This window comes from Phymastichus coffea, unplaced genomic scaffold (genome assembly GCF_024137745.1).
Source record: "Phymastichus coffea isolate CEN01 unplaced genomic scaffold, Cenicafe_Pcof_1.1 PCOF00002, whole genome shotgun sequence".
Lineage (NCBI taxonomy): Eukaryota > Metazoa > Arthropoda > Insecta > Hymenoptera > Eulophidae > Phymastichus > Phymastichus coffea.
In genome coordinates this window covers 1,317,274-1,330,593 of record NW_026706813.1, presented here as the reverse complement: position 1 = coordinate 1,330,593, position 13,320 = coordinate 1,317,274, and the positions used below count along the sequence as shown (strand labels likewise).

Sequence of the window (13,320 nt, the reverse complement as noted above, 5' to 3'; positions counted from 1 at the left end):
TTTTAGAGACATTTTTTTTGTTGTTGTTATTTTTAATAACGATATTTTAATTATTTTTAATTATTTATCGAATTTTTTTTCTCGTAATAATCTTTCGGTAATAGATATACAGGAGAATCGAACCTAGCCTCCTTTGCATCTATACGACAGTGCTCTACCGTCTGAGTTATTGTCGCTCTTTCTAAAGATAGTGCATACTAACTGTATATTATTTTATGATTTAGGAAAAAAAATTATCGTTTTTTTTTAGTATTATTTTGTACACTGAATTAAACGAACTATTTTTATTGTGTATATTTTTTAACTAATTAAAAATATACTTACCTTATACTTACCTGCTTGTTTCGCTGAAAATGGAGGGGGGGGGGGCGTAAGAATAAAGAAAAACACAAGGTTGAATTTATTCGTAATTTCAAATTGTTATTGTTTTAGTACTTACCTTTGCGGCTACGATATATTTGCACATACGTTTGAATAGCACTTAAAAGTGCTGATTTTTAAAAAAATTATATAAGTTTTTTTTATTAAACAAATAGTTAGTCTATGTTATATTTAACCATACGTTTGAATAGCACTGAAAAGAGCTGATTTATAAAAAAATAATATAAGATTTTTTTTATTGAAAATTTAGCACTGCAAAAAAAAGTGGCCCAGAAAAGGAAAAAAATACTTACCTTATACTTACCTGCTTGTTTCGCTGAAAATGGGAGGGGCGGGGGGGGGGGGGGGGGGGGGGGGGGGTAAGAATAAAGAAAAACACAAGGTTGAATTTATTCGTAATTTCAAATTGTTATTGTTTTAGTACTTACCTTTGCGGCTACGATATATTTGCACATACGTTTGAATAGCACTTAAAAGTGCTGATTTTTTAAAAAAATTATATAAGTTTTTTTATTAAACAAATAGTTAGTCTATGTTATATTTAACCATACGTTTGAATAGCACTGAAAAGTGCTGCTTTATAAAAAAATAATATAAATTTTTTTTATTGAAAATTTAGCACTGAAAAGTGCTGTTTTAAATTGATCATGATATCGATTAACTGTCGGGATTGTACAGCTTCGTCAACTTGAAAAAAAAAAAAAAAAGTGGCCCAGAAAAGGGCCGATCGTTCGTTCGCTGCAACTTGTCACTGCCAACGGCTTGCCACCACCTACTCTTCGTCCGTTGCGTGAGAAATAAAGAGCGTACGCGCTATCGCGATCCTATATTAATACACATTGGCGTCTCTTCTCCGCACTAATCACATTTTCATTAGCTACTCCCACCACTAATTATGATTGTCTTATGCGTGCGACAAAATCAGTGCTGTCGCGTATCTCGCATCCCTACTCCCAAATCTTCGACCAATGACCGAAACGCGGCTAGTGTTTCAAAAGATGAATAAAAATTCGAACGCCTTGCAACGATACGTCATTGTGATTTTTTTGTCGTGGAGTTGTGAAGTGTTTAGTAAAATGAGTGATGAACGGGTGGAAAATTTGTTTTCCTTGGACGATGCGTCGTGGCAAGACGCACTTAATGAAGCGATCGAGGCGTTGGGCGAGGACATCGATCTTTCCGAAGATGAAGTCTTCGGATTGATCGATTTACCGGTGCAAGAAGCAGCGGTGGACGAAGTCGTCGTCGAGCAGCCGCGAACACCTTCGCCGAGGAGGAGGAACGACGACGACGACATCCACGAAGCGGCAACCATTCGGATGCCGCTGACACCTCCACCTTCAATATTGTAAGTACATTTTTTTCATTCTCTTTTACCCTCTCTCTCTCATTCTGTTTTTTTATAATTAATACCATTATACTAATAAAATGTTATTAGTTATACATAAATTTTTTAAAAATAATAAGAGCATATATGTTCTTAAATTAAAAAAAGAGATTCTGTTCTTTTTTATACATAAATTTTTTAAAAATAATAAGAGCATATATGTTCTTAAATTCTTTCTGTATACTAATAACACAATTATATATCTAATAATATTGTATTAATAAATTGATAAAATTTTATATAGATAATTTATCAATTTATTAATGTAAAAGTATTATTCGTTATATAATATGTATGTACGTGTGTATATGAGAGAGAGTATATACTCCAATTTTAAATTTAACATTCTTTTCTCTCGCGTACTTAAAATTTCTTATTTTGCGATGTCCGGTTTTCGTCGTCGTAGTCGCGTTATCGGCATAATATAAATATAAGTGTTTCCGATTACAGCAGGCATCGGACAGCGCCACTCTAATTACCGCCACCGTCTCCATGCTCCCGATCGTCTTCAACGGTGAATGTGTAAGTTGAATATTTATTATACAGATAGATATATGAAACGATTTTTTTTTCAAAATAAAGAATCTTTTTTTTTTTTTTTTTTGCAGGTCTGATGACGACGACGACGACATGGAGATGGTCTGCGAGGTGATTGTCTCGCGTCGACCACCACCACCACCACCATCACGACGCGTGACATGCGTCGACCTGGTGACGCCTCGAGGAGCACCCGTGATGATGATCGACATCACAACGCCACAACAGCCGCTCTTGGTGAACTTAGTTTCACCACCAGCGATACAAGAGACGTCCTGCCGCCAACGAGAACAGGTATGATTCTTTTTTTCTCTTTTCTTTTTTTTTTAATCGGCAGTGGTATGTTCTAAGTCTTTTTTTTCATTTTTTTTTGTTGCAGGTCGGCGATCACAACAACACCATGCCAGTATGCGGGGGCTGGGAGTGCGCACACTGCGTCGCTGGTCGCTGCAGTCGGCAGCCGCAGTGGGTGGAATCACCACCGCAGCGCGGCAGCAGGCGGCACGTCGATCGGAACGGGCCGGTCAGACAGGTGGTGCGAAGATTATTCGCATCACGGTCGAGCAGTCCCGAAGATTCCCCCGCTGTGCGCCAGCCTTCTCGGTCGCCGTCGCCAGCTCCGTTGAGTAGGCAGCTTTCTAGATCGCCCGCGGAATTATCCACAACGGCGCTCATGCAGAGTCTCCGCATCGCGGGGAAAAAGCGCCTGCGCGTCACGGACGAAACCGTCGACGGCGCCCCGCGGTACAAAATAGCAAAATTTTTCACCGCTGACGACGACGACGACGACGACGACGACGACGACGGCGACGACGGCGACGGCGACGACGGCGACGACGATGACGATGACGACGACGACGATGACGACGACGACGACGACGACGACGACGACGACGACGCCGATGATAATGATGATGGCGAAAACTAGGCGTTAGTTTTTTATACATTTTTGTACATTTTTTTTGTATTTTTTTGTACATTTTTTGTATTTTTTGTAGATTTTTTATATTTTGTTATATAATAAATAATTATTAATAACAATGTCTTTTCTTATAAATAATTATTAATAATATATCTTTTCTTATTTCAGCGATCAGACACACACACACACACACACACACACACACACACACACACACACACACACACATTGATAATATATCTATATAATAAATATCTATTTATAACATTTATTAAAATTTATTGTATTAGCGCTTGGGCCCTCCCCAGCAGCAGCAGCAGCAGCAGCAGCAGCAGCCGCCGGCGCCGCCGCCCCCCCCCACATATCAATCGTGTGTGTAGCCAGTATACACAATACGGTATTGCCCGTGGTAACAGTGGCTGTAGCTCTAGCGGTAGAGCATCGGCCTGCGGATCCGGAGGTCGCGCGTTCGATCCCCCGATCCGTCCGTTTTTTTTCAGATAAATCTAAAAATTTTTAACACGCGCGCGCGCGCGCACACACACACACACACACACAATAAAACAATCAAAACGCGTAACACAGAACGCGCGCGCAGTGCATAGGAATCAAATCAGTGGGAGAGGGGGAAATGCAGAGAACGCACGCCACATCAGATCAAGCCACATCAGATCAACTCAGTAGGGGAGGGGGAGTGCGTAGAACGCACCGGTATAACTCAGTAGGAGGGGGGGGGGGAGTCGACAGCGCACGGGCCGATCGGGGGGGGGGGGGTGAGGTGAACATGCACACACCTCAACTCACACGCTTCAACTCAGTGAGCTAGTACCCCTCTGAGTTGATGCCCCTCTAGTTTACCTACTCGTGTGCATGAATTTTTCGCTTTCTGCCCTAGTCGCTAAATATACTATAGATTCAGGCTGACTGAAAAATAGATGAGAAAAAACCGTAAAAGATACTATAAGCGAATTACTCAGGTGGAAATAAATTCATGTTCATAATTGTAAATAACGGACAACAACTGTTATTTACAATTATCAATACGTAGTATTTATCAGTTCGTAAATGTCTGATTTTAGACGCACATAATAGTTATATGCAGTTATTTTCAATGAAAGTTAATAATCATTATACACTAATAAAAGCAACGTATAACTGTTTAGAACATTTATTTCCATTTTGAATGATAAAAATGTGGATTTTAGAAAATGTGTATAACTGTTTATAACTGTTATATATGTCCCAAATCAAACGTTTCTAATCTCTTTGAAACTACGTATAACTCATATTAACAGATGTCTGCAAAAATAGAAAAAGAATGTTATTATAAAAAGTGTATATAAATAAGGTGATACAATGAATAGAGTTATGTTAAAGGCGGTTCCGTGCAGATGAGGCAACGTGTGCTTTCTAGTTCCGAATACAAATGAATAAAAAATGATAACATAAAGATCGAAAAATACAAACATAAGATGCATATGTTCTGTGGTGATAATAAAAAGATCATAAGTGCAATTTTCGTCTAGGGTAAAAGAATTAATTTTCATTTTTAACGACTTTATAGCTTTTAATGAAAAATGATAAATCAAAACTATATTTTCTATACAGAATATATATCTGATTTAATATAATTCTAGTTTTTAGTAATAAGTTTTGTAAAAAAGTGAAAATATATGGTATTATCACCACAGATATATGCTTGTAACATAAATTTGTTGCCTAAGTTATAGACATGAGAAAATTACATATAATGAGGTATTTCAGCCATACTAGTATGTGATTATCAGTCAAACCCTGCACCATGCATAAAGAAAATATAAATTTTACAGTAAATAACATATATTTACCAACATATACTATGTTATTTTTCAATTTTTGGTTTGGGTAATACAATGCACTCTTATGTGTCTATATGTATGTATATATGTATGTATACATATTATATATACATAAGATAAACACGCACAAGTGCACAGACACACACACACATATATATATGCACTTATGCTCGTACTCGGATACGATATCTCCTCCGGATTGAGCCAGCATATGACTGAAATAATAGAATTAAAAATAAATTTAACAAATAAGTGCTAATATAATATCTGTAACGTAGAAAATGATATTTTCAATATCTGCTGTACAATCATAATAATGTATGTAAAGTTACGAATGAACGAAGTTTTGACAAGAATTCTCTGATTTTATAATTGATATTTGCTAAATTCTCTTGCATAATTGAGAAATAAGGTTTAGTTGACGGGATAGCCCGTATAATCAAAAAATAATTTTTGTATGTAAAACTAAGGCGTTATAATTAAGATAATTATATTTACCAAATCTGATCTGAATTGTTTATCAGTTTTTATTTTCCCGTCTACGAAGGCAACCTCTTTTCATCCTGATCATCGGCTCGATCGTTGGTCATAGGAAAGTGCTTCATCATCTTATCAATCATTTCTTGTGAAACGGCTGTTGGAGATTCATTTGCCCACATTTGGGTGCGTTCAATTTTTTTGCTCATGTTATCGAGTTTCATTTCTACTACAGTGATTTTAGTCATAATTTTTTTTTTTTGCAATTCTGTAAAAATATTTATACAAATATGGAAGATTATAAAAATATTTATTCAGAAAGAGGATACAGCACATGAAGTTCACAAAAGCTTCAAGAGCTTGAGAAAAATGGTGAAAAATCTGGTAGAGTTCATTATCGAAAAGAACCTTGACGCAGAACTAAAGATTATATGTCAGAAGGGCAGACCGTACGATTGAAGACTATTACTTACCAAAAACAGTCTTGAGCATAGTCTCCACCTTCGGTAGTATACTGGAGTCTTCTGTTCTTAATTCAGGTGACTCATAGTCATCTATATTTGATAAAGAAAGATTGCTCAGTTTCACAGCCTTCGTTATCTACGCTCTGAACATTGATCTCTCTGTCATCGTCAGCACCTCTTTCTTCATTATCATCATCGCTATCAACGATCGTTTTGTTTTCCTGACCTGATGTAGAAGCTTCATGAGTATTTAAAGTTGAACTTCGAACAATTTTTACTTGCAGGAAAGGCGATTTGAATTTAATCGAAGGTGAAGCAACTTTTTTATTCCTCGCGCCTCTGGTAGCCTTAAGTTTTTCCTCGTTGCTCGCATCAGTTAAGTGGTCTATATATGGAAATTTTGACTCTTTTGTCGCGTCGACATAATCATCTAAAAAATAGTTATTGTTACATTTCAGTTATTTGAATAAATTCCGTTAAGGGCACAAGTCGTGTGAAACAAGAAAACGTTAATGTCTTCTATATTTGTCTATTCTTTTTTCCTAATCAAAATATCATTATGAACCTTTTTTCGTGGAACATTATTTTTTTTCAAATGTTCAGCTCTGGAAAAGATTCTGTACCTAGATTAATGAGCGACAATCAATCCGGAAAAGCTTATTTCATCCGTTACTATCCGACCTTCTCAAATTTGAGCGAAACATTTTGTTAAGAAAGTCGATTTTTCGATATTTTTTATTCGATTAAACAAAAAACAATTTTCTTTTCGTTTCCATTAGTCTTGACAAAATAAATAGAAACCTAGATTTAAAAAATATATATACCTATTTCTGGACTTATAAAACTGAAAATGGTACTTATTCAAAGGTCGCGGCAGCGACCTGAAGCATGAATGCCGAAGGCGCAGCTTGCGCGACTACTACACACGATGACTTTCGAAACAGCAGATACAATTATATTTAAATAAATATATTTGACTCGTATGAACAATATAATTTATCTGTATTTGATATATATTAACCGTTTGATTAATTTTATTTTATTAGAACACTTTATAATAAAAAAAGGTCAACGATATTTTAATTAGAGCAATTGAAGTAAAGACTTCAACGTTTCCTTGTTTATCACTGACTTATTTATAGCCTTATGTAATATCGATATACACACTAGATGTACCAAAATATATGCAATAAATAGGTTTTCCGCATTTAAATTCACTATTTGAGAACGTGAAGTTCTGGGATCAGCTCCAGTGTCTTTGATAAGAAAAATTAATTGAATCCTAAAGTATGAATCCCCCAAGCCGTAGAAAATTTGGATATATTACATCTCAAAGTTTGAAAATTTTGCGGCTTTTAAAATGAGCTCTTATGGAGATAAGACAAAAAATATTGGAATTTAACTTATGGTGGAAAACTAACATATTAAGGAGGTTCCAGCGCGAAAAGTTTATCGATTTGGTATAGTTATTTGAATATACAGGGTATCCAAAAAGATCCGAGACACCCCAGTAAGTCCTGAGATATAACTATTTCCGATGAGATCAAGGTCATTCCTGTAGTAACTTTGAACGAGGAATCCAGTGGTGACCTTGGTTTTGACCTTGAGCTTGACCTTCAAGGTCATTTCAAGGTCAACTTTTTTTTCAAATGGGAACCCCTATTTTTGACAACCGTAATCGAAAGAGCGGGAAATTTTACGTCCAAAACGGTATTTTAAATTTTTTTTTCATGGCCTTGAGAAGGTCGATTTAAGGTCAAATGCTTGAAAAACTGCCTAAAAGCGTTTTTTTAATTTTTAAGATATCGAAAAATGACCACTACAAAGTTTGTTCAGAACAGAGTGGGCCACCCAATGCACCAAAAACCTTTGACCTTTAACCTCATTTTGAAGGTCATTTCAAGGTCGAAGTGTTTTTTGTAATGGAAACCCCTATTTTTGACCCCGGATTCGCACATAGCGCGAAATCAGAAAGAAACATTCAAAACGCAGTGAGTGGAAAAAACTTATCCGGCAAAAAAACTGTACCTATGTCTCTGCTTGCTCCTCATTTAAAACAACTTGACTTTCGGTTTGGATAACCCGTTACTTTATTATTCAAACAATCAAAGGTGACCTTGAAATAACCTTAAAATGATCTTGAAGGTCAAAGATAAGGTCACTGTAACATGCTCCCAGTAGAATTTAATAAATTTAGCCCGAAACATTTTGTAAATGTTTCGCGAATAATATTAGATCTAAATTTCACATGACCTTAGCGATGAACGTCGTGGATCAATCGAAACTCAACATAATACCTTATCCAAACGTCGGATTTCGCGCTATGTGCGAATCCGGGGTCGAAAAGAGGGGTTTCCATTACAAAAAACACTTCGACCTTGAAATGACCTTCAAAATGAGGTTAAAGGTCAAAAGTTTTTGGTGCATTGAGTGGCCCACTCTGTTCTGAACAAATTTTTTAGAGGTCATTTTTCGATATCTTAAAAATTAAAAAATTGATTTCAGGCAGTTTTTCAAGCATTTGACCTTAAATCGACCTTCTCAAGGCCATGAAAAAAAAATTTTAAAATACCGTTTTGGACGTAAAATTTCCCGCTTTTTCGATTACTGTTGTCAAAAATAGGGGTTCCCATTTGAAAAAAAAGTTGACCTTGAAATGACCTTGAAGGTCAAGCTCAAGGTCAAAACCAAGGTCACCACTGGATTCCCCGTTCAAAGTTACTACAGGAATGACCTTAATCTCCTCGGAAATAGTAATATCTCAGGACTTACTGGGGTGTCCCGGAACTTTTTGGACACCCTGTATAGTATATAAAACCAATTTCACGATTTTCTACATATATTTTGGTGTAAGTAGGTAAACTAGAGAGGCACCAACTCAGAGGGGTATCAGCTCACTGAGTTGAAGCGTGTGAGTTGACGTGTGTGCATGTTCACCTCACCCCCCCCCCCTGCTAATCGTCCCGTGCGCTGTCGACTCCCCCCCCACCCCTCCTACTAAGTTATACCGGTGCGTTCTACGCACTCCCCCTCCCCTACTGAGTTGATCTGATGTGGCTTGATCTGATGTGGCGTGCATTCTCTGCATTTACCCCTCTCCCACTGATTTGATTCCTATGCACTGCGCGCGCGTTCTGTGTTACGCTTTTTGATTGTTTTATTGTGTGTGTGTGTTTGTGTGTGTGTGTGTGCGCGCGCGTGTGTTAAAAATTTTTAGATTTATCTGAAAAAAAACGGACGGATCGGGGGATCGAACGCGCGTCCTCCGGATCCGCAGGCCGATGCTCTACCGCTAGAGCTACAGCCACTGTTACCACGGGCAATACCGTATTGTGTATACTGGCTACACACGCGATTGATATGTGGAGGCGGCGGCGCCGGCGGCTGCTGCTGCTGCTGCTGCTGCTGGGGAGGGCCCAAGCGCTAATACATACAAATGATAATAAATTTTAATAAATATTTATTATAATTGGTATATAACGAATAATAATTTTTTTATGTTCGATGTGTGCGCGCGGGCGCGCGTGCGTGCGTGCATGCGTGTCTCATCTACCGAAGATGGTTTAATAGAAAAAAAACGTGCAAGTACATGCTTACTTTCTTTTATTTGTAGACTTCGTGGTTGTAAGCTACTATAAATAGCACAGTGTAAGAATTATCGAATCTTTCATCAACCAGCATTCCAATAAAATGGATCGCTACTCTAAAGTAAAGTACTCTCGTCTTCCACAGGAAGACCCGGACGAAAAGAAGAACAAAGAATCATCGACATGGAAACAAAGTATGTCCAAATTTTCGAGCAATACTAAAAATTTTCCTGGACAAAAAGGCTATCAGCAGTTCAATAACGAAAAGAAGAAATAATCATATTTATACATGTCATCATTGTACACCACCTCAACTAACAAATAAACATTTTTTTGTCTAAATTCTATGTTGTATAAATTTTTTTGTTGATAAAAAATACAAAATTTATTATAAAAAAGATGAACTGCTGCTGCTGCTGCTGTCATCGTCAGAGTCAGCGAAGAATTTCGCTTTTTTTTTTGTTGAATGGTATAATAAAAGATAAAAGAACATTTTTTTGTATCAATTCAAAAAAATATTCAGTGAAACAAAATTTTTTTTATTGATAAAAAATATATCTTATTCTACGTGTTCTTAAAAAAATATATATTATTCTACAAAGTATTTACTTAAAAACAAAATCACTATAGAAATCCTTCAACGACTTCATCGCTCTCTTCCCAATCCATACAACAGCCATCGATATAAAACTTTTTCATTATTTTAACATTTTGATGTGCACATGTCGTTACGTATTTGCCGTTATGATTAGGGCACACGGTAACTGATTTTAATTTTTCGAAAGGCGAATAGCCCCAATCATTCAAATCGAAAACTTTGAGGCCATATCGTTCTAACCACTCTTTTTTCAAATCTCCGGAAACGAAAATTTTTGTGGCATCTTTGAGTGTATCTGTGATGATGAATTTATGCTCTTCGTATTTATAATCGCCAGAGTTCCATGTTAATCCATGATAGTAGAGTTCTAACCAGAGATTTTCTCGCTTATATTTCTCCGTTAGCCTTCGCCATGGAAAGGGAGGTTTGAACAAGCGTACGAGCGGTTCTTCGTTGTAGTTAAGTGGGAGTATCGCTCACTCTTTCACGGCATAAGTTTTGCCAGGCATCATGAAGCCTTGCATATCCACTACGTACTCCATTGCGATAGAAAGCTACTACTGAGCTGCTTAAGGAAAGAGTCAATTCTTTAATACCCCCCCTTCTCCTAAATAAGTATCTTCACATCTCCATTTATCGGATTATACTGAACGATGCGATCGTGTAGAATAAGACAATACGCTGTAGTTCCTTCGGTAATATTTTCTCTGGTTTCGAACTCCAAGCGCACATCTACTGGAGCAGTCTTTAATGATTCGTTTTGTTTCGAACAGTCAATCACTACGAGTGGCATGTAATTTTTATATTCGAGTTTTTTGAGCATCGGTTCGGCATCCTTACTGTAGTATACGTTTTGAAAATTGGCATACATATCGTACAACATTGCGTACTGGTTTTTACTGAAATCAATGTTGAGATTACCGTATGGATAACACTGAGAGTTGAGGTACAGTTTTACATTTCTGATGTTACAATGATCAAATATACTAACGTTAGAGTTTGGTTCATTTTTTCGATTGATTTGGAAGGCTAAGATGACGTAGCGTGGTTTCTCCAACTGATTTGTCGTTTTAACTGTCCAGACGTGATTTGTGTTTGCAGGCAGCGCTGGATATTCGTACAGTTCCCAACTACGAAAACTCATTGAAATACTTCGTTCGCTTTTTAGAAAGTCGAGTAGACGTATTTTCTTTGCATTCGATGCAGTCACATAGGGCATAAGCCATTCGAGACGTGTTACATTAATCTTGAATTCTTCGTAAGCTTCAACGTTGGCCACGGTCTTCTTCGTTTGATAAACTGCATTTAAATCAGTACTCGATCTTACGAGAATTAATTCATGTTTCATATTCACTAGCACTTTGCGATAGTCCTCAGCGAATCAAAGTATGAAGCTCAGAGGAATCAAAATGTCAAAGTCGCCATTCGAATTAGTTATTTTACGGTCCTCTTGTTCTAAGGTATTTATCCATCCGGCATTTTCGGCAATCAAGGTTTGACTTGGAGTGAGAGATAACCAGTTCTTCATAACGGTTGTGAGACCAACGTTCTTACATTTATCTATTTCTATAGCATTCAGCTCAAACCTAATTTCTTCAAACATGTGACAAATGGCATTATTAACAAAATCAGTATTCGTTAACAAAGTGTTATTGTTGCTGCGTAATCGTCCACAAATGTGTAACGAGCTGCGAGATGGTAAAAGGCACAAGTCTTGATGTTAAATTGATATACGAATCTCGTCACTATTTTTGAACGATGATTTGGTGTAAGGTTGATGAGCGTGGATCTCGTAATGAGCCAAAGATTCATCGAAGACGACAGGTGACTGTATTTCGAGAATGTTCTCCATTGTTTCATTGAAAGCAGCAGCAAAAAGAAAATATTAGGCAATTTATTTTCCACCTTGAACTACTCTTAACCCAAGACTTTTTAGGAACTTCATGCTTTGACGTGTTAAAGCTTTCGCTTTCCGATGACGATTGATGACTGGAGTTCGTCGTGTTGACGTTTTCAATTTCGGTCGACGACTGATGATGGGTTTGCATTTTTCAATGCTTATATAGTCCCTACCACTCTTTGAATCGTAAACAATTCCTATTATATGCTTTTGAGGTGTAATCTGATGGTTATGACTTCACCGCGAAAATTAATTAAATTTCCGTCTTGATCGATGATGCGTAATTGTAAATAATCTATAGACTTTTTCGCAACTGGAAGATGAATCACGCGAGAGGGAATTTCAATAATTTTATATCCAGGCGGCACTGCTGGAAAAAATTCGTGAATATCGTGAACGATGTTTCCGTTCAAGTAAGCTCCAGCGGTTATATTACACTCGACTCTCACAGCGTTCACTCTGAGAATACTGACGGGAAGATCAGAGTTGTGAGAAACGTTTGCCTCTAATGTACGTTCTGAAAAACCCAACAATCGTCCGATAGAATTCTGCGGACGAAAATCGATAGGTTCGGAACACTTGATTGTACAATGCAAGGTGTTGTTGTTTGGTTTCAAACTAAATATTATATTATTATTATTATAAGTACAGAGAGGCTGCACAGCTTTGCGAAGAAATTTATCAATGTCGTGGATCTCGTAGGTCCCGACAGGTATGTCGATAATTTGATTTGCGACGTAAAATTTATTATTATGTACGTCGATATTAGGTATCGAGTTGAACGTTAGAAACTCGACTAAGCCGAACTTGTAATGTTTATGCTGTGATAGTTCGATTGGTGGGAAATAGTGCGCTTCCAACAGTGAAGAATTACCTGAGAGCGTCAGAGTTAACGAATCCTCCATGACTGTGTGAACATGACTACCGATATTTTCACGTCGCCTTTACTTTTATACCCTTGCACAAAAACTGTAAGCAAAGATGACCGCATACGTGAGAATTGAAATCTTGATATCTTTTCGTATTATATTTGATCTCGATATCGCCAAGATACATCATTAAATCAATGGGTGGTCTAAGATCTCCAAAGCTATCGAAATATGTGACGTTTTTTCCGATTTTGCGATAAGCCACCCAGTGCGTTCCTGTTCCTTCGACGCCATCAAGATTGACTATAGCTGATTCGTGATAATATGGTCCAGAACTCGGTAAGTCACTTCTCATGAAGA

The 13,320-nt window shown here is 37.2% G+C and overlaps 1 protein-coding gene across 1 annotated transcript; it reads left to right on the top strand.

Moving 5' to 3' along the window:
* Positions 1 to 2,498: 2,498 nt before the first annotated feature.
* On the top strand, positions 2,499 to 5,429 carry LOC131663450 (uncharacterized). Its single transcript, XM_058933878.1, has 3 exons — positions 2,499 to 2,599; positions 2,685 to 2,985; positions 5,344 to 5,429. The coding sequence occupies exons 1-3, from the start codon at positions 2,504 to 2,506 to the stop codon at positions 5,427 to 5,429; spliced, it is 483 nt and encodes a 160-aa protein (XP_058789861.1). The 5' UTR covers positions 2,499 to 2,503.
* The last annotated feature ends 7,891 nt before the right edge of the window (positions 5,430 to 13,320 follow it).